General features: G+C 43.1%; 2 protein-coding genes across 4 annotated transcripts; both read left to right on the forward strand.

Moving 5' to 3' along the window:
• Positions 1 to 61: 61 nt before the first annotated feature.
• On the forward strand, positions 62 to 15,235 carry LOC139661514 (collagen alpha-1(XIV) chain-like; the record flags this gene model as incomplete). Its single annotated transcript, XM_071539968.1, has 31 exons — positions 62 to 191; positions 359 to 504; positions 974 to 1,103; positions 1,414 to 1,553; positions 1,655 to 1,781; positions 2,283 to 2,422; positions 2,623 to 2,755; positions 3,808 to 3,953; positions 4,101 to 4,230; positions 5,125 to 5,241; positions 5,445 to 5,591; positions 5,923 to 5,979; positions 6,387 to 6,425; positions 6,573 to 6,711; positions 7,247 to 7,389; positions 8,618 to 8,727; positions 9,901 to 10,059; positions 10,336 to 10,413; positions 10,640 to 10,726; positions 10,829 to 10,882; positions 11,087 to 11,182; positions 11,380 to 11,433; positions 11,638 to 11,691; positions 11,814 to 11,867; positions 12,508 to 12,579; positions 12,660 to 12,695; positions 12,840 to 12,906; positions 13,054 to 13,242; positions 13,394 to 13,471; positions 13,653 to 13,814; positions 14,389 to 15,235. Coding segments are annotated over 31 exons (3,243 nt in total), but the record flags the coding sequence as incomplete, so codon positions are not given.
• Positions 15,236 to 16,032: 797 nt separating this feature from the next.
• dpm1 (dolichyl-phosphate mannosyltransferase subunit 1, catalytic) lies at positions 16,033 to 20,082 on the forward strand. 3 transcript variants are annotated; one of them, XM_071539972.1, is made up of 9 exons: positions 16,033 to 16,187; positions 16,541 to 16,640; positions 16,931 to 16,964; positions 17,475 to 17,551; positions 17,897 to 17,922; positions 18,134 to 18,229; positions 18,309 to 18,428; positions 18,922 to 19,036; positions 19,571 to 20,082. In XM_071539972.1, the coding sequence occupies exons 1-9, from the start codon at positions 16,057 to 16,059 to the stop codon at positions 19,673 to 19,675; spliced, it is 804 nt and encodes a 267-aa protein (XP_071396073.1). In that variant the 5' UTR covers positions 16,033 to 16,056; the 3' UTR covers positions 19,676 to 20,082. The 3 variants fall into 3 exon arrangements, with proteins under 3 accessions (XP_071396073.1, XP_071396074.1, XP_071396075.1); XM_071539973.1 differs by having other exon boundaries at positions 18,360 to 18,428; XM_071539974.1 differs by lacking the exon at positions 18,309 to 18,428.
• Positions 20,083 to 20,088: the final 6 nt, after the last annotated feature.

A 20,088-nucleotide genomic window follows, 5' to 3' on the forward strand; every position in this document is an offset into this window, starting at 1 on the left:
ATTGTGTTAGTGAGTGTGTATGTTTGTCCGCCTGACCGTATGTGTCGGTCTGTGTCTGTAGGTGGTGGTGAACGGGTCGGAGTCCAGTGTGCTGCTCGGAGGCCTCTCCTCTCAGACTCTGTACCACGTGTCCATCTTCCCCGTGTATGAAGACAACGTGGGCCTGGCGCTCAGAGGAACCGTCACCACCTGTAAGTACATTAGTCCTACATGTTATGTTCTAGACTTTTCTGACATCCTGTATTATCACCTGCTTCTTTAAGACACACTTCATCCATCCCCTCATCTCTCCTGTCATTTCCTTTCTCTCTCCATCCTCCTCCCCCTCCCTCCCTCCCTCCCTCCCTCCCTCCCTCAGTGCCCCTGGCCATGCCTGCCAACCTGGAGGCGACTCCCTCCTCTCCCAGCAGTCTGCGGGTGAGCTGGGGTGCAGCACCCGGTGCGACGCAGTACATGATCCTGTACTCCGCACTGAGCCACGGAGAGCCTGATGACGCCAAGGAGGTGAGAAGTGTGTGTGTGTGGGTGTGTGTGTGCCTGGAGAGGGCAGTGAAATGTTTGTATGCAATGGTTCACAATTTTGATATGTGTATGTTTAACTAATTATAGTAAAAAATATGTTTAGTATGAGAATCAAAATGAAAATCCTTGTGAATGTAGATTTAAACAGTCAAATGCAGTCAAATTAAGAATTTCATTGCCTCCTTGCCTCTCTAAGTGTTTTTTAACTACATGGAACATGTAGTTAAAAAGTAGTAGTCAGGAACATATAGCTTGAATTCAAATTTTATGGTCAGGACATAATATGACTGTCATCATCACTGTCCCACCTGTCCCTGTAATGTGTTCTCATGAACCAGAGCCTTGTGGTGCGGTAGACTTAATTTCTCATTCAGTATCTCAGGATGAACAAGTTGAACAAGCCTTAATCTAAACAAACCCAGGCTGACGTTTATTTCCTCTGTCTCTGCAGGAGAAATTCAGTGCAGATCAGACAGTGGTGGAGCTGGCGGGGCTGATACCGGCCACAGATTACTCCGTCACTCTGTACGCTCTCTACGACGAGGAGCCCAGCGACCCGGTCACCGCCGTCGCCACCACATGTAAGAGACTCCTTTACCAGATCATGTTGACGATTAACCATTTTGTCAACATCATAGGAGATGATGGAAAAAAGACCTACATGCACCTCTCATTCTCCACATGTCATTTTCTGTTGTATCTCCACTTTTACGCTTCCATAACTTTCCCAATTCCTTACAGTCATCCACAGCATGGCTGAGGTCAGACATAGCAGTGATGTAATGAATCAAATAGCTGCGGTGCACTTCCTAACAATCTGTCCTTCTCCCCTCCATCTTCTCTTTCTCTCCTCCCTCCTTCGCCCCCCCCCCCCCCCCTCCCTCCCGACAGTCCCCCTCCCACCCCCGATGAGCGTCCAGTTCCCGATGGTCACCCACAGTATGCTGAGGGTGAGCTGGGTGCCCGGAGCTGTGGACGTCCCCGGCCACAGGATCACCTGCAGCACCAACCACGGCAGTGACGTCAAGCAGGTACCGTCCCGAACCATGCTGCTGCCGAACTATGTCGTGTTTTCCTTCCTTTTTTCCTCACTTCACTCACATATTTCCTCTTTCGTTCCATCTGTGTCCAGGTGGAGGTAACAGGAGTGAACTCAGTGCTGGTCCAGAACCTGTCGTCTCTGTCCAGATACCTGGTGTCGGTCCAGTCTCATTACCCACAAGGCCTGTCTGCAGCGCTCACCAGTAACGTCACCACATGTAAGACACACACACGCACGCACACACACACACACACACACACACACAAGGTGAAATGAGATGATATAAGATAAGCTTTATTGTCCCTGCAGGGAAATTTATCTCAGACATCGTGGCAGCAGCACCAAGGGCATAAAAAAACAGCACATGAGAACAGCAACAAATACAAAACAGAAACATCATACATCATATCACATCATTGTCAGATACAAAATCATTATCCAATCCGTCCTTCAGATGGAAGCACATCGAATTGGTCCATTTTATAAAAACACATTATCCAGTTAGTCCATTCAGTAAAAGACATGATCCAATCTGTCCATTAGATGAAAACACATCATACACAATGCGTTGTGTGGTAAAAACACATCACACAATCAATCCATATATATATAAATAAATAAAGGGAAAAGCAAGATACAATGTAAGTTAAAGAGGTTTCCATCCAAGTAGAGTCAGTCTTTTTTTTCTTTCCTTGTTCCCATCTTCCCTCTCTGCCAGTGAGGGTGCCTTCCCCTTCGGACCTCAGGGTGACCAACTTCTCAGGCAGCGAGATCACGGTGCGCTGGGAGGCTGCAGCGGACGATGTGGTCTCCTACCTCATCAAGTGGATCTCCCTCAGTGGAGGAGACCTACGACAGGTGGGGAGAAATGGACAGATGGGTAGAAAGGTGGATGGAGTGTAAATTGAGTTTTTTTGAAAAGTAAACTATGCGAGTAGCAAAACTGGGAATTTTCTGTTAGATCTAAGCCATGATCTTTGACTTTACCCTAACACGCAAATTAGTTACTGTATAATGTGAGTAAAATTCCTCTCTCTCTCCCCGCCTGTGTGTTTTAGTTGAGGGTGAGTGGTGACAGTGAAGGGGCGATCCTGGAGGGAGTGGAGGATGACAAGGAATACCAGATCTCTCTGTCTGCCCTGTACGCCGATGGGGCTCAGAGTGAAGCTGTGGCAATACGCTATAGCACCTGTGAGAGACACACACACACATACAGAACACACACACTTGTCCACATCAGCAGCATTAGGCAGCATTGGGTTCTGTCAGAGTTAAATTTTTCTATTATTGCTTTTTTTGATGTTAATTCAAGTTTTGTTGCATCAGACAATAGGCAAAAAGGCAGGGTGTGTAGGGTATTTCTATTTTTGCACACATACTCTACACAAGCACAAACACACACACACACACACACACATACACACACTCATTCTCACTCTCTTGAGGCAGTGCTGACCTTTCCAGGAAATTCCTCTGAAAAACACTTGTTTTATTTTAGTCCTGCCAAATTTTGGTTTTGTTTGCAGTGTAGAGATCTACGTCAGTCTCAAAGAATTTCTCTTACCCACAGCTAGCAATTTCACAGCTATTTTTGTTAGACATCTTTCTGTATCACAAGAGATTTCATTCACCGTGTCTGTTTCAATGCACGTTAACTTCTGGCAAGAATGTGGTGTCATGCACCTAAACATTTTCAGCCCAGATTCAACCATTATAATGCAAATTTAGTGAAGAAATCTGCCACTGGGGTGAGATCATTTTACTTGTATCCAGTCCAAATGAACTTGTTTCTTGAATCAAATGACATTATCTTGATACTAGTGAAATAATCTGCTTCATTTCAAAGTTGTGTAAAAAATTTAAATACAAGTGAAGATGCGGTGGAAGCAGGGGAAATCATCTTGCCCTACTGGTATATTTCTTCACATGGTTTAAGAAAAATTAGATTTTTAGACTTTAAGACTTGTTAAGATAGATATTGCAGTATATTACTTAGTCAGTTACTGAGTCAGGAGACACTTTGCATCCCAGCTCATAGTTTATTAAGTATCTGGTGGAAATCCAACTATTATGTCTGTCTCTGTGTAAATGTAGTTTTGTCCTGTGTTGTGTCAGCAGGGATGGATTTTGGCACTAGCCCAGTAGAGATATTCAGCTGTGATCTCCATACCATCACCATTAGCCCTCCGACAACTGTCCCTGGTAGTGAGTCTATCTCTGCTGTCTGTTTTCTGTCCCTCCAGTGTCTGGTGGAGGCCCGTCCACTGTGTCTCTCTCTGAGGAGACGGCGGTCAGCCTGCTGGTCAGCTGGGTTCCCCCCAACGCTCATGTCCTACAATACCGTGTCTCTTACACCGCGCTGACTGGAGCTGAGAGCCAGGAGAGCACTGTGAGTGGGCTGACATCATCACTGCTTCAATCACTTTATCCCATTCAGCATTCAATTCAATGAACAAGTTAGCTCTTGCACTGTGTCACCTATTGAATAGATTACTTGAGGGTTTGACGATGACAAGGTGGGTTTGTTTTTCTACAGGTGTTGGTTCCAGGTAGTGAAACGCGGGTGGTGCTGCAGTCTCTGCTGCCGGATACACGCTACAGCGTTCTGGTCACCGCCGAGTACCGCAACAGAGAAGGAGGCAGCGGTTCGGCTCAGGGCAAAACCAGTGAGTCAGACACACTTAAAGATATAGCCTATATCAAGTTTTGTGGAAATTGGCCCGTTGTTCAATTTACTAGTTAAGTGATGAGAACATAGACACCAAAATCATCCATGTGTCCCTGGTAGATCATTGACTCTGGTGCTCCATGCTAACTCTTTAGCATACACTAGCTTTATCTCAAATGTGAAAAAATTTGAAATTGTAGCAGGTCTAAAGCGAAAAGGTGAGTAATCTTAAGTTTTGTGTATGAGATTCGTAAAATATACATGATATAAACAGTTTTGAACTAGCAGGGACTACTTTCCCTGTGGAAAGACTTGGAGTATGACTTGTTTTGTTTCCACAGGTGGTGGGTGATAGGAGACTGTGTACAGCTAAAAACACGTACAGCGGATGAATACGTGTTTGCTCACGTAAAATAGTTCCAAAAATAAACCTGGCTACATCAGCTATAGCTTTTTGTGTTAATGAAATTTCATTTTAAAAAATTTTGGAAGCCATATAACAAAAACCACTAACAGCCTTTTATTATGAAAAGGTCTGTCTTCTTACTTTGGATAAAGCTAGTGGCTGACTATCACTCAACATGGTGTATGCTGAAGAGTTAGCTAACTCTGACATATCTCCCAAACACATTCCTGCCTTCCTTAAATAAAAACTAGTCAGGCTGTAATCTCAAACACCCATTCCTCTGTGTTTATTTGATCAAAGGTCCTTGTTTAAATATCCTTATGTTTTCATGTTCGTCTCCCCATCTGCCTCTGTGGCTGTCTGTCTGCATATCTTTTTCATTGCCTGCCTCTCCATCTGTTTGCCTCCCTTTCTGTCAATCGGCCTCCCTGTTTTTCTGTCTATCTCTATCTGTCTTTCCATCTGTCTGTCTGTCTGTCTCTCCAGCCAGTCTGCGGGTAAGCAGTGTGAGTGTGGTCAGGTCGGACCACTCCAGTATCTGTGTGTCCTGGAGACCCGTGTCGGCCGTCAACGGATACCGCATCGTCATCCAGTCTGTCAAAGGTAATTTGATAGTCATTGACAATTGTGGTTTTGAAACAGCTCATTAATACTTGGAGCTGTCTCAGAAACAGCAGACAATTAGTTTGACGAATAATCTTTTATTTTGCTACATGTGCGTGTGGCGCATGCATCTCTGTTTACGCATGTGTTTTTGTCTGTGTGTGTGTGTGTGTGTGTGTGTGTGTGTGTGTGTGTGTATCTAGACAAGCAAACGAAGGAGGAGATCGTAGATGAGTCCAGCAGCAGTCACTGTTTTTCCGATCTGGAAGCAGAGACTTTGTACCGCATCAGCGTTCACTCCCGTCTGGGCACAGCAGAGGGCGCTGCCGTCTCCATCCTGCATCCAACAGGTCCGACGCGATCACTATTATATCTATAATACTATAATTAGTCTGTTGAAGTCAGCTGTTATTGGGGAAATCAGAGGGGTTGAAAGGGCTGACACTTCCTTTTTATGATGAATTATTAAACGCGTTGCCTCGTTAAATATTTTAGAGGAAAAGTGAGGGAAAACGATGATTCACCCAAATCACTCCCTAGTTGTTAGAGTAATTTTGTGCATAGATTGATAGATACATACATATATAGGTACATAGCTTTTAAACAGAAATCAGTAATAATCTGACTGTTAATGTTGTTGTTTGTGTGTGTCGTGACTGTTTCTGTCTGTTCCTTTTACAGCCACGGCTCCAGCCAGAATCCCCATCCACCCCAGGATGTACCCCATCCACAATGAAGGTGACTCATAATCATTCATAATCATTCAATTTCATGATTTTTTTTTCACTCTCTAGACTTTAATGCAATGAGGGAATGTGTAACAATGACAATTTTGATCATCAGCATCCCTCACCTCATTGTTATCTCCCCAGCTATAAAATAGACAACAATGCAATTATTTTCAGAGTCATATCTAACAACTAAAATTCTCAGATGAAATTCTTTGAGACACAATCTTATCAAATGGGGATCCTCGATCAAAAGCAAATCTTTTTGGGGTTAGAAGAGTACCTGGATGGTTTAATGTGCCTGACTAAAGACCACATTTCTAAGTAGTTCCTGGGCTGGCAATGTTAAAGAATGGCTCGGTGGATGGTTTGCCTGCCTTGCTATTACTGATCCAACACTGCCCTCTTGTGTTCCAGTCTGTCCCGAGGTCACCATCAGAAACAGCATCGTCAAAGGTGAGGTGAAACTGTCTTCACCCATAACTTCACATCTGAACTCAAGAAACTGTTGCCATGTTGTTTTGTAAAACATTGTCCTCATTTGATCTTTGTATTATGTATCTGTGTGTGTGTGTGTGTGTGTGTGTGTGTGTGTGTGTCCAGGGTTTGACATGATGGAGGCGTTTGGTCTGACTCAGAGAGCTCACTCGTCAGTGGAAGGCGTGGCAGCAGAGCCCTTTGTCTTCAACACCTTGCCCACCTACACTCTGTACAGAGACGTCCAGCTGACACAGAGCACCAAGTGAGACACACGCACTCTGTTTTCAGTTCACTCTCACTTTCTCTCTTTCACTCTTATCTTTTGCTTTTCTCTATACACTGATATCAGAAGCCTGCCCACCCTGCATCTGTCCTGCAAGAAGCTTACAAACTTCCCAAATCCCTAAATTTGTGTGCAGCTAGCATGTAAAAAATGAGACTTGAAACCATGGTTATATCTGTATATTTTCATCATTTACACACCTACTGACCTATTCTGGCATTAATTATCTACATCACTCACACTGCTTCATCTGCCCTTCACTCCATCAGCCTCTATTCCCATCATCTCCCTCTATTTCCCCTCTCTTTCCTTCTCCCAGCCTCACATCTTCATCACATCCTCAGTCGTTCTCACTTCTCTTTCTGCCACCCAGCCTCAAACTCCTCCGTTTCTCCCTTTTCCCATCTCTCTTCTCAGTCGTCTTCTTTTCATGGTTTCTTCAAACAAGTGTGCTGCCGTTTCCCTTCATCTTCCTTGAAATGGCTCTATCCATCTCTCTCTCTCTCTCCTCCAGGTTCATCCACCCAGCGGGTTTCTCTCCAGAACACACCATCAGCATCGCCTTCCGCATGCTGCAGGAAACGCCCCGGGAGCCCTTCGCCATCTGGCAGCTCACCGACAACGACTTCCAGCCCAAGATGGGAGTGGTGATGGACCGTGAGTAACCTTTCTGCTTTCAGCTACACAACTGCACCTGAACAAGTCATTTAGTCTCATATTCAGTCTTTAAATCCTATTTTGCCATCAGGGCCTCGAGGCTCTGGAACAACCTGCCTGAGGAGTTTAAGCTAGTAGAATCAGTATCAACTTTTAAATCACCTCTTGAAACCTTTTTTTATCCACTTTCTACTTTATTGACCCTTTTATCATGACTTATTGCAAAAGGTTAACACAGAGGAAGATCGGGTAGGATGGGAAGATGGTAATTTCTGTTATTGTTTTTACTCTCTAAAGCAATTTTTTTTTATTTTTCTTAGAATAAATAATGGAACTTCTGCAAATTGTCATTTAATTAAGTTTGAAGAAGGTCTTGTTTGACCGAAAGCTTGCAATTTCTTCAATGAAAATTTGCATAGATAAATTTGCATTTCTCCTGAGGATTTTACGTATTACTCCAACACCTTAGCAAAGACTCTGGCCGGGTGAGCGGTGGATTTTTTTTTTCTTAAATAGTGAAAAGTGGGGTGTGGTAATTCAAATTTTTTTTTCCAATACTGTTTCACTTGTGAATCACTCCACTGGGATCAGGAAAATGACACTTGATTCAGGACAATTCTTGAAACAAATGAAATGATCTCACCCCACTGGCAGATCTTTTTCACCTGTTTCAAGAAAAATGAGAGACTCCACTAGATAAATGACCTGGAGAGATGTACTTTTTTTGCAGTGCAGCACCCTTCTGCAGCTCTTTAATGGCAGTCATTTTTTGGGCCTCCAAATAAGTATTTGGTTGAATTCATTTGGGAACTCAAAATACTGCCAGTGACCTCTGCAACCTCATATGCCCCTGCTGTTTTAGGCTCAAACCTCAACCATCTCTCTGCCCTACGCTCTCTCTCTCTCAACATTTAAATAATTGGGAATGGATTTCTCATTATCCTCTGAAGATATTATAATGCAGACTGACAGTGTGCCGCATAACAGTTTTCAAGAATTGATAAAAAAAAGCTGCTTATTTCCCTCTTTGATACATTTTTAACAGTTTAAAATACATTATTAATGCTTTGGCTTGATCCCAGAGGTGTGAAACATTTTGTGCATGTGGAGTCAGTGTCAGCTCCCCGTTACTTTAAAAGAACAAAAGAGGCAACATTGCAGACGCCTGGTTTCTGCAAGACACCACTGTGAATATCTGAATATCTTCCTCTGTTTGTGCTTACCACAGCGACTACCAAGCATCTGGTGTACTTCAGTCTGGACTACCGAGGGGAGGTGCAGGAGCTGACCTTTGACCAGTCGCAGGTCCACAAGCTGTTCTACGGCAGTTTCCACAAGGTGAGACAATATTCAGCTTAGAGCAAGGCTAGGAGGAAAATAGAAGTTTCAAATTCTTAATTAGTAGAAATTGAAACTTTGATGTTGTCGATGAAGCTGACAATCTTTGTTGCATTTCGTTGCGCTGTCACCCATCTTCCCTGTAGCTCACTCTCCACTGTCTAATAAAACAGAAATGTCAAAATATTAAATAGTAAAAAGCGTATGATGAAAAGGTGAAAAGAGTGAAGGGGCTAGGTCTCCAGAGGTTTATTTATGTTTATTTAGGATTATACGTAGGTTCCAAAGCTTCTTCTGTACTGGATCAAATTAGGTTTTTAATTCCAAATTTCTATATATTCATTTTGGAAAGGTTTTGCTACCTGAAATCCACAAGTCAATAAAAAACACAAATGATTCTGTCCTCAGAAAAGATACCTACTTTGTAAGCAGAGGTCTTAAAATTACTTGCCACAAATCATTTTGAAGGGTAGACATCAGTTTTTTTCTTCAAATGTTGAATATCACATTTTGGAATGAAACACAAATTTGAGTCACACTATGACCCAGGTTCATTATATAACATGTTCGTTAGTTAGTCAATAATGAGTAACAAGCCTACCACTACTTTTCAGGCTTGTCCTGTAGTTGAAAGAAATGCTTCAGTAGATGTGTCTCCTGGGTCACAGTCTTGTCCTCAGCAACTCGCTTTCTCACTAGTGAGAAAGCACTGGGAAACAAAACAAGATAACGATAGGAATCGTGAAAGAAAGAAGTTGAAGAAGGATGGTGGAGTTGATGGAGGGATGTGTAAGTTCTTCTTCTATGGTAGTACACACTGACAGACTGCACAAAGTGGGAAACACTGAAAGAAAGAGGTGAGAAAAGGGTAGAGAGAGACGGAAGAGGATGAGGGACTTTTACAAACAGATTAAGTAAAGGCCAATACAAAAAGACAAGTTGTGTATGTGTGGGAGGGGTCAGTGTCTTGCTCAAAGGCACTTTGACAGGATACATGACTGTTGATCCTGCTGTTGACACTCGTCAGCTGTTACGGAGATCAAACCTGTGACCTGTTGTGACATGATACGACAAAATAATCGGTTAATCCGGGATTTCGTCTCATCATGTATCGCTGGTGATGACAGGCTGTGTCTATAAACGGATGAATGCTCTCTGTTCTGTGATTGGCAGGTTCACCTGTCCGTCAGCCAGGTGAGCGTGTCGCTGTCTGTGGACTGCGAGCATGTGGGTGAGCGACCGGCCCGCCCCCTAGGCAACCTACCGACAGACGGGTTTGAGATGCTGGGAAAACTGGTGAAGACCAGAGGACCGAATAGTGGATCTGCTCCGGTACTTTCTGTTCTGTTATATTCTGTTCTATTCTGTTTCTTGTGTTTTTACGCAGATCCCAATCTGCCCTGTCAGAAGTGCTAATTCTGTGATTCTGAGAAAGTGTTGGTTTTTCATTTTTCATTTCAACATGGACACATTCAACCAGACACTGTCCTGAAAACAAATCCCATCTGTATGGGGCAGTTTCACACTCTCTCTCACGCACACAACGGTGGTCATCTTGTCCTCTGTGCTGTGGTCAACCTATATCACCGTTCTCTCCATCATATCCAGTTCCAGCTGCAGTCCTTTGAGATCGTCTGTAACACCACCTGGGCTTCAGAGGACACCTGCTGTGACCTGCCTGGACTGGTCAGTGTGTTCGGATGCCCTTTTCTCTGTTACTGTGTTCATTTACTGACTCCACAATTGGGTATGTACTGTGTCTGTTAACTGGTGGTACTGTGGCTTGGGGAAAATCCTGCTTTCTTCCTCAACACCCATTATAATGTGACTGGAATACCCTACTGACTTAGTATCCTTCATTTTATTGTTTTCATAATACAACCATGTGCTGCTGTGGCCCTGTCTGCCTCAGAGAGACGAGGAGAGCTGTCCCGCCCCGGCCTACGCCTGCACCTGCTCCTCCGACATCCCCGGAGCTCCCGGCCCCACTGGCCCTGTCGTAAGTCCCCCAGAGGGCTTGTTGAATGATCAGCTTTGTGTGATGAAGCGGTTCGATAAAATGTTGACGCGCGACTCTTTTCTTTTCTTCTCCTCCTCTCAGGGAAAGCCAGGTCCTCGCGGTGAAAAAGGCGACAAGGGGGAGCAAGGCCAAAAGGTCAGACGTCAATATACATTATATTCAGCCTTTTAAAGAGGCATTAATTCATCTATAGCCTTTATCGACCTCTATTGGTGACAAGTAGGAACTGCAACAACATTGATAGAATGAGGTTTTGTAGCTGAAATGTCTTGTGAAGCCGCTCGCTCGCTCTTGGCCCTCTACTGGTGTGCTGGAGTGTGTTGTCTCTGTGTGTTTCAGGGGGAGGTGGGTCCTCCAGGAAAGGCTGGGTTTGAGGGAGGACTGGGGCCCCTGGGCAGCAGAGGCCCTCGAGGGATGACCGTCCAGGGCAAAGTGGTGGGTAACTTTCTCCCAACGAACATCAGACATTTTAGATGTCAATTTTCCAAACAATTCCTTTCGGTGTGGTGTGTTCTTTTGTAATTCGTGAAGGAGAGACACCTGTATGTGACAAGAGAACCCACTACTTATGGATCAAGTATGTGGTATCACATTTACATGTTCACTACTTGCCTATTTTTCCTTGTTTTTAGGGTCCTCCAGGCGCCAGGGGGGAAAAGGGAGACCCCGGCAAAACAGGAAGCCAGGTGAGCCTAAACTGAAATGATACAGTCACTAAACGTAGGAATTAGCAGGGAAAACACAAAAAGCTGAAATTGTTGATCTTCTTCACTGTATTGCTGCTCTGTTCGCCCATCTTTCTGTCTCTTATTGCTCTCTTTTTGACTTCCCTGTGACACTCTCTCCTTATCACACTCGTTATTTCTCTCTTTCTCTCTCTTTCTCTCTAGGGTTTACCTGGTCCTCCCGGTGCAAAAGGGGAAATAGGGATTCCAGGCCCCAAGGTGAGCTGTCTGGTCCCAGCCCATATAACACAATATCTGTTACCTATTCTTCATACACCCCCCCCCCTCCCTCATTTTCTCCCCTCTTGTCTCTCCTCATCTCTCTGCGATGTATTTTGCAGGGCATTAGGGGCGTTGAAGGGAACATCGGTGCACCAGGCCTTACAGGATCCAGGGTAAGACTGCAAGCTAAAGTTTTTATTAGAAATTTCTCAAATATACGTTCATTATATATGTGCCAATTAACTGAACTCTCATTTGTTCGATGTGATATGAATCTCAGGGCTCCCACCGGTCATGGGATTTTGAAAGGTGTGTTCCAGACAGGGAAAGTCAGGGAAAATTGATAAATTCTCAGGGGAAATCAGGGAATATCAGGTTATTTTATAACTGGGTCACGTCACAGGAATATACCAGAATGTATTTTACAGCTTGTTTCACACATTCGTTGCATTAGATGGGGGGTTTTCAGCTGGGTTTTCTCCACAGCAAGCCCAGCTGTAGTGGAAACCAGACTGATCTCCCCTTTAGAAAAGCAACTTTAACAAACCAGAAAGGAAGGACATTTTTAAGTCATGGAAGTGCTCAGACTTAGTTATGGAACGGCATGGAAAAGTCATGGAATGTTTTTTGATTCCCAGTAGCGATAGTGTTAATAACAAAGCATTGTAATGTTTGCTTATGATTCTCCTTCTTTACTTTATGACTTTCCATGTCTGTCCATTCGTTCACCTGTCTATCCATCCATTATGTTGCTTGTCTGCTTGCCTACCCATCCATCCATCCATCCATCCATCCATCCCCATGTGTGTACAGGGTTTCCAGGGAATGCCAGGACACCCGGGGCCTCTAGGGGAGAGGGGCCCCCTGGGGCCCGTGGGACCTACGGTAAGACAAACAGTGACATTAGTCATATCTTGTCTACACGTGTGACTACTTATCTCACTTGTATCTGTTTCCACTTACAGGGTCTGCCAGGGAACAAGGGAGAAAGAGGAGAGAAGGTGGGTCACAGTTTTACAGTCAAATTCTCTGTCTTGCAGCAGGATGCCGAAATATCAGTGAGATCATCAACAAATTTTAAAAAATAGACATTGAATGGCTTTAATTTAAACTCTGGTTGATGTGACTCCACTGATGTGTTACAGGGGGAACCCCAGTCCATGGCCATGATCTACCAGTTAGTAACACAAGCCTGTGAGCAACTAGTGCATAGTAAGTACTCTCTCTCTCTCTCTCTCTCTCTCTCTCTCTCTCCACATATACACTTACTCCCTTATTCAGCCATTTACTCTGTGCCGGTCAGAAACACATACACATTCTCTGACTCACACTTTATCCAGTGCTGTGTGTGTTTTTCAGAGGAGGTGTTGAAGCTGGACATGTTCATAAACGAGATGAGTCGTAAGCCGGCTCCTATTGAGGAGCCGGTGGGGCCCCCAGGAGAGCCCGGTATACCGGGGGGCAAGGGCCCGCCTGGCCCCAGGGGCAACCAGGGCCGACTGGGCACAAGGGGGAGACCTGGGAAGGCTGCGTATCCAGGAGAACAGGGTCAGACTCTATCCAGACTATATACATGGTTTCTAATACTTGACGCATCACTTGATAAAAATGCTTTGACTAATTCTAAAGGTACTCAGCTACTGATTTTTAGGGACGACAATAATACGCTTTTAATTTTGCTTCCTTCTCTTCTCTCCAGGAAGAAGAGGTATGCTAGGGGACAAAGGCGATTCAGGGACCAATGTCCAGGGGCCCCAGGGGGTCAAAGGATTTGCAGGTAACTCTTCATATCATCTGTTTCATTGCACTGCTGGAATATTAGCGGCTACTATGGCAGAAACGCCATACAAGTAATCAAGTTGAAGCATAGATCGTGAGATTGTAGGGTGTTTATAGGGCTTATTATGTGTTTGGGCATGTGTATCTATGTGTGTGTGTTTGTGTGTGTGTTTCTGCAGGTCCTCCAGGTGAGTCCAAGCTGGGAGTCCCAGGTCCCAGGGGGGATGAGGGTAAGTCCGGACCCCAAGGGATCCCCGGACCTGCCGGCCAGCCAGGCGAGATCGGACCCCCGGGTGTGTGTGACAGCAGTGGAGGCTGCCACAGAGTCCCACAGCAAACAGGTAAGCTGCTGGGAACGGGCCGCTGGTTCAAATTCTACCCCTTTCACACACACGGCCCGCGAATATTACAGTGCGCTGATCCGGGTCCGTCCACATCTCATTGGCGTAAAGTTTTCTAAGAGGAAAACTGGATCCCTGGAACACTTCGAAGCAAGAAGAAAGAGTTAAGCTGTACACTCCTATAAAACAATAGAATGTCACAGGAATCGGGGATAAGGGAACTTTATCTGACCTATTTTATCTCCCCTCATTTTTCCTTTATCAAGTGTGTTTGACCAAAATAACAGCTGCAGACAGAGGCTCCCTGCATTTACTGTCGGTTCACTTTGCTTCTAAATGCTATTTTATATATGATTAAATATAAAATAAGTTCTCAACAGTAATACAGAGGATTATGCAATTGTATTATTTGTATCATTAAATATTGTCTGTTCACAAAAATGCAAAAACACTTATAATATTCCAACATTTCACAGGAGTTTTACATAGAATCTACTGTATGGCTGGTGGCAGTGTTCACTGAAATGGGTCATAAAATTATTTGATTGTTATGTTTCTTCTTCTTTTCCCACAGAAGACCCTTATTATGGATACCAGCTTTGAGAGCGTATCAGTAAGCAGGCTGCGATGGCGAGGTGACGACGGTCAGGTGCAGCTCCCACTATGATCCTCCTCTGTTTGAAGTGACAATGGTTCCACTGGAGCTGACGGATAGACTGGGACTGGAGCTAGAAAAAAACACCACCGAAGAAGTCCGGTGTGTTGAACTTGCCAGTGACTGACCAGGGGCTTCACAAGCTCCGCCATATGTGGAAAAAGGAAACGATACAGGAAGGAACGCTCCAAAACCTCTCTGACATAAACACTGCTGAGCGATAAAACGTGTATTATTTTTAATTACTGAGAGTAAGTAAGAAACGTTCTAACATAGAATAGTGTTTTGATAGACTGACAGTGTCTTATTAAGGAACATAAATCATCTTCGCACTGAAAATGTTTATTTTTGTTACTGACTGTGTTTTTGTATTCATGCACTGTAACATGTATCAATGCCAAGTAGTATAGCTACCTTTGCATTTTCAAAGCTACACTCCTGCCTATTCTATTTGCTCTTCTAACCTTAACTGCCTCAAGGACGATGAAAATGCAAAGTCCATGGTGTAAAAAGATCTTTGTTCCGTGATATAAATGATACTGTGAGAATGTCTGTTGGTATATGTGTATGATAATTTGTATATTTTTTATTATAATTACATTTTACTGTACGCAGTTATTCCTGTATGATATTTTGTATGTATTCTCATTGGTAATCCATGTTTACATTTCATGATTTCTTTGGGTTTAGGTGACAAGCATTACATTATGTATCTCAGCTCTGTGTGTGCGTGTGTGTGTGCGCGTGTGTGTGAGAGAGAGAGACAGAGAGAATGTTTTTATTGTATGTTTTCGATTTTGTCAATAAAATCACATTAATATGCATCTGCTCTAATGAAATCTGTATTTTCATAAAACAACTTTATGAAACCCTGTCAGCAAACCACCCGGCTGAATCCCCTTCAGCACCTTGTGAATTCGGTTGTCTGGTCGGAACTATGTTGAATAGAGAATCGTTTCCAGTGGTGTATATTTTGGAGAGCACTCCGGCTTAAGGTTCCAACCTGGCCAAGTGAAGTTACCAGCAATAAGATACAATCTTATTTCCGGTTTGCCTTTCATAATAAAAACACATCAATGGCCCACAGAGTTGCACTTTGTAGCAAGAAATTAAATAGCTTACATAAATAGAAACAGTCAAGAAAAAGTAATTTTGCTCTTGTGGGAACAGAAGAGAAAAGTTGTTTTTTTTCAAATACAGAAAGCCCCCTGAGTAAATAAAGTTAACATTACTATTTTTCATGTTTCCGTTATCCAGTAAGTTACAGCTGACCTGAACAGTCTGAAAATGGCAATTTTCGCGTCATGACAGCTTAACAGCCCAGTCCAAACTTGGGGTATGTCGCTCCTGTTGGATTAGTCTGAAGACATTTTTTCTACTCTGAAATGTATTGTCTGTAACTTTAAATATACGGACTGATGGTATGTGACAGCTGGGGGAGGTTAGTTGTTTATCTACAGCTAGCTGAAAAATGCCAAAGTGGATGAGCTCGAAACACGTTCTTTTATTTTGAAAACAGTAAACAGGAAGTTCTTATGCTCTTCTTGGTAGCTTTACGCATTTTGACCACAGTAGATTCACATCGCCATGGCAAGCCGAAAAACTTCCCAACGAAACCGGGAAGATGTGGACAAATATTCTGTATTATTACCCACGTATAATGAGCGGGAGAATCTACCTTTGATTGTGTGGCTTTTGGTGAAATATTTTGGCGAAAGGTGGGTGTTTTCAGTTATTGTCAGAGCTGTTCGGCTAGTGCTAGCTAGTGCTGTGGCAAGACGAGAGGCAGTGATGAGCTGTCATTAAACCAGATTTGTCTAGTGGCAGTTCGGCACGTTGTTTTTAGCTATAAATACACTTCATCTGTCTAGACGCCTGTGTAGAAATGCACAGCGTCAGGCTGTAGTTTCAAATTAATTGCAGCTAATTTGGGACTTTTTTTTTTATTTGACTAACCTGTGTGGGTGTGGGTGTGTGTGTGTGTGTGAGAGAGAGAGAGAGAGAGAGAGAGAGAGAGAGAGAGAGAACACTACCCTGTATGTACTATTAATGTTGTTATTGTTGTGTACAGTGGACATAACTACGAGATAATTGTTATTGACGACGGAAGCCCAGACGGGACATTGGAGGTGGCAGAGCAGTTGCAGAAAATCTATGGAGAAGACAAGATAGTAAGTTAAGACCATTATTACTAATTCCTCCAGTGTGCTGGCATCAGGTTCACACCATTATCACTAAGCAGGCACTACTACCTTTTTACGCTGACATAACTCTCTGTCACAGAAAGTCACAGTATAGCTATATCACAGTATATAGTATCACTGGTGTGGCTTATATAAGGAAAGCGTCTTTTAAAGAAAATGGAATACAAATTAATACTTTCCCCATACTCCAAGTTCTAGTAGTAAACAAATGATAGAAATGATATAAGCAAAATCTTTCTCTCTGTTCCATGTTTCAGCTTCTTCGACCAAGAGCAAAGAAATTAGGCTTAGGTAAGTCTTAAATTTACTGTTCTTACTGTGGCCATTTTCAACCTGGACCTTCCCGCGGTTTTCCATCAAACGGATCAATTCTGACCAAAATCTTGACAATTCCAGAGCTACTTATGTCCCTAACGCTTGCTTGCAAGCGTGCACGGCTCTCCAATACAGTCCTATAGGGTCGATGGACAAAAATCAACCCCAAACCCACCCAAAGCATGTCTTTTCAATCTATTGACAGTCACTCCGTAATGACACTTATTTTGGGGGCGATTTTTGGTGTCCATTGGCTCCATTGGTGTCTATTGGTAAGACTATATTGGAGAGCGACACACACACAAGCAAGACATAAGTAGCTCTATAGTGAAGCAGTTGATGAGATTTTGGTCAGAATAGGTTGAAGACACAAGATTACTATAACAGAACATAGTCACCTTTCACCCTAAACATCTTCAACTTGACAGATGTGTGGTTCCATGATACAGCAATAGTATCCAACCACCTGCTTGTTTCCTTTCACAGGGACGGCCTACATTCACGGCATGAAGCACGCCACAGGGAACTTCATCATCATTATGGATGCCGACCTCTCTCATCATGTGAGTGGAGCTTCAGTACGTGTACTGTATATGTTCACTTCCACTCGTGCATTAGCCTTTTCCCACTCCTGAAACCCTGCCAGTCTTGTAGCATGATAGACAGCCACACAACAGATGGAGCTGTTTCCATAGCTAGTTCTTGAATGACATTAGAAGTAGCATTTGGACCCGAGGAGTGACTTTACATGATCTGTTTTCTCTATCAACTCTATACTTGGTTAGCCTGAAAATTCAACTTGATCTTATAAGTACTGTTTCATAAAATGGTCAGAAAACAGCTCTGTAGGTAATATTTCTTTTTGTATGGCATGCCATTTGATTTGTGTTATTCTTTTTTGCTTTCAGCCTAAATTTATCCCAGAATTTATTGAGTAAGTCCCTCTAAATTTCCATTTCCTATCTTGTGATTTTGTTTACTGGACTATATTTTAATGTATTCTTCATATAAAGTGCAAAATGAATTTCCGAAGATTGAGATAAAGGAACTACATCTACTTGTTTGTGTTCATTCACACATTCACTATGACATTGTGTATGAATCTCTTGTTTAAAAGAGCGTTTTGTTTTTGTTTTGTCTGTCAGGCTGCAGAAAGAAGGCGACTATGACCTGGTGTCTGGTACTCGATACAGAGGGAACGGGGGCGTGTACGGCTGGGATCTGCGCAGGAAAATCATCAGGTGACTGGAAATAAACGCTGCGTTCTCTTCAGTTTCCACTTCCCCGTCTTGCATTTGTCCTGATTGCAACAGGCAAGAGGCTGAGGTTGAATGTTTGTTTACTTCATCTCTCTCCCTCTCTCGCTCACAGTCGAGGAGCCAACTTTGTAACGCAAGTGTTGTTGAGACCTGGTGCTTCAGACCTCACAGGCAGCTTCAGGTAAGTGGCACGAGACGCTCCTGAAATCAGTGGAAGTGGCAGTTATTAAATTGTGAGTGTGTGTGTGTGTGTGTGTGTGTGTGTCTGTCCTTTGTAGGGCTGGGCGATAATTCAATATTATCGTTTATCGTCTTTCAGTGGAATCATATCCTGATGATATGAAGATATTTTAATATCGTGACACACATTTCTGCTGTCTAAATTGATGATGACAAGCAAATTTTACTTAGAAACTCTCATAAAATGAGGTATGGTAGGAATATTATTTGAATATTTCTGTTTTGTTTGACATCACACCTAACATTACCATTCGGTTCAATGAGATGAACATTAATGTGATTATTTAACGTGATTTTGCATACATGAACCATATCGTGATATATATTGATATCGAGAAAAATCCTTATGATTATAGTGATATTGATTTCAACCATATCGCCCAGCCCTAGTCCTTTGTCACAGTCCTGTTGTGTTTTTGTCTCACTGATCTCAGGCTGTACAAGAAGAAGGTGCTGGAGAGTCTGGTTGAGCGGTGCGTGTCCAAAGGCTACGTCTTTCAGATGGAGATGATCGTCCGAGCCAGACAGCTCAACTACACCATCGGAGAGGTGAGGCCTCATTCATCCATTCATCAGTGTTTTTAAGCAAGATGATCCACTTAGTGCAAGTAGTTTTCCTAAGAATCCTAGGTGCATAAATCGTCACTGCATCCGTGTTTTGGGCTATGCATGCTACTTAATGTCATGTATCATGCATTGCCATATAACACTGTATTCAACAGTACAATCATAGAAGAAGACAGCAGAGCAGAATAGAACATACTGCTACAGCATCCCATTGCTTAGCATCAGAATTTCCTCATTCACAAAGTACAATAAATGTACAGGAATTTGTCTTGTAGAAATTAGTACAAAGACATAGTAGCACAGTATCTACCAACAGATGATTCAAGGACAGCAGGACCTCACATAGTACAAAGGGACAGTTGAAGACATACAGTATGACTGCATGTCTTATCTCTTACTGTAGTTTTATCACGCTATGCAGTGCCATATATGCTGTACTTGTCCTGAGTTTATGGGTTGTAAGGGCAGTTGATTGAACAACATTCTGCTTCTTTTCTTCTCTCCTTCCAACAACAGGTACCGATTTCCTTTGTGGATCGAGTTTATGGAGAGTCCAAACTGGGAGGGAACGAGATCGTATCATTCCTGAAAGGACTGCTCACACTCTTCGCGACGACATGATCAATGATGTATTCGATTCGGACGTCCCAGTCATATTTCTTTCGCTCTTAAAAGGTTGCTGTCGTAATACAGTAGTTGTATCAGGATTGAAATGGGTAAGAGGCTGCAGTTGGCTATGGGTCAGGGAGTGACATGAAGGCGAATGAAAGGGAGGCATGCCCTTTGTTAGCATAAAATATGTGAAATATTTCCCATGTCAACAATAGTTATCAGGGGCAAACTGAAGGTAATGCTTTACATTCCTATCACCCCCTTTTATGAAATTTGAGCAAAGTGCATAGTGTCTTATCATTCCAAATACAGATAGCTGACTGAACTCGGCACTAACATGGTTGTCAGATGGGTTTCAGTCCTCACTTAACTGGTAGACCTGTGATTGTTTGTATAAAATTAAATAGTTTATGTTTGCTAAC

The sequence above is a fragment of the Centroberyx affinis genome, unplaced genomic scaffold (assembly GCF_046629955.1).
Source record: "Centroberyx affinis isolate AG114_WGS23_722 - 3 ecotype Tasmania unplaced genomic scaffold, CSIRO-AGI_Caff_v1 ptg003537l_1, whole genome shotgun sequence".
NCBI classification, from domain to species: domain Eukaryota; kingdom Metazoa; phylum Chordata; class Actinopteri; order Beryciformes; family Berycidae; genus Centroberyx; species Centroberyx affinis.

Excerpts from the sequence above, each read along its gene's own strand:
- dpm1 (XM_071539972.1), top strand. The coding sequence starts at position 16,057 with ATGGCAAGCCGAAAAACTTCCCAACGAAACCGGGAAGATGTGGACAAA. Across the intron at positions 16,641-16,930 it reads TCTATGGAGAAGACAAGATA|CTTCTTCGACCAAGAGCAAA; the intron begins GTAAGTTAAGAC and ends TCCATGTTTCAG. Across the intron at positions 16,965-17,474 it reads AGCAAAGAAATTAGGCTTAG|GGACGGCCTACATTCACGGC; the intron begins GTAAGTCTTAAA and ends TTCCTTTCACAG.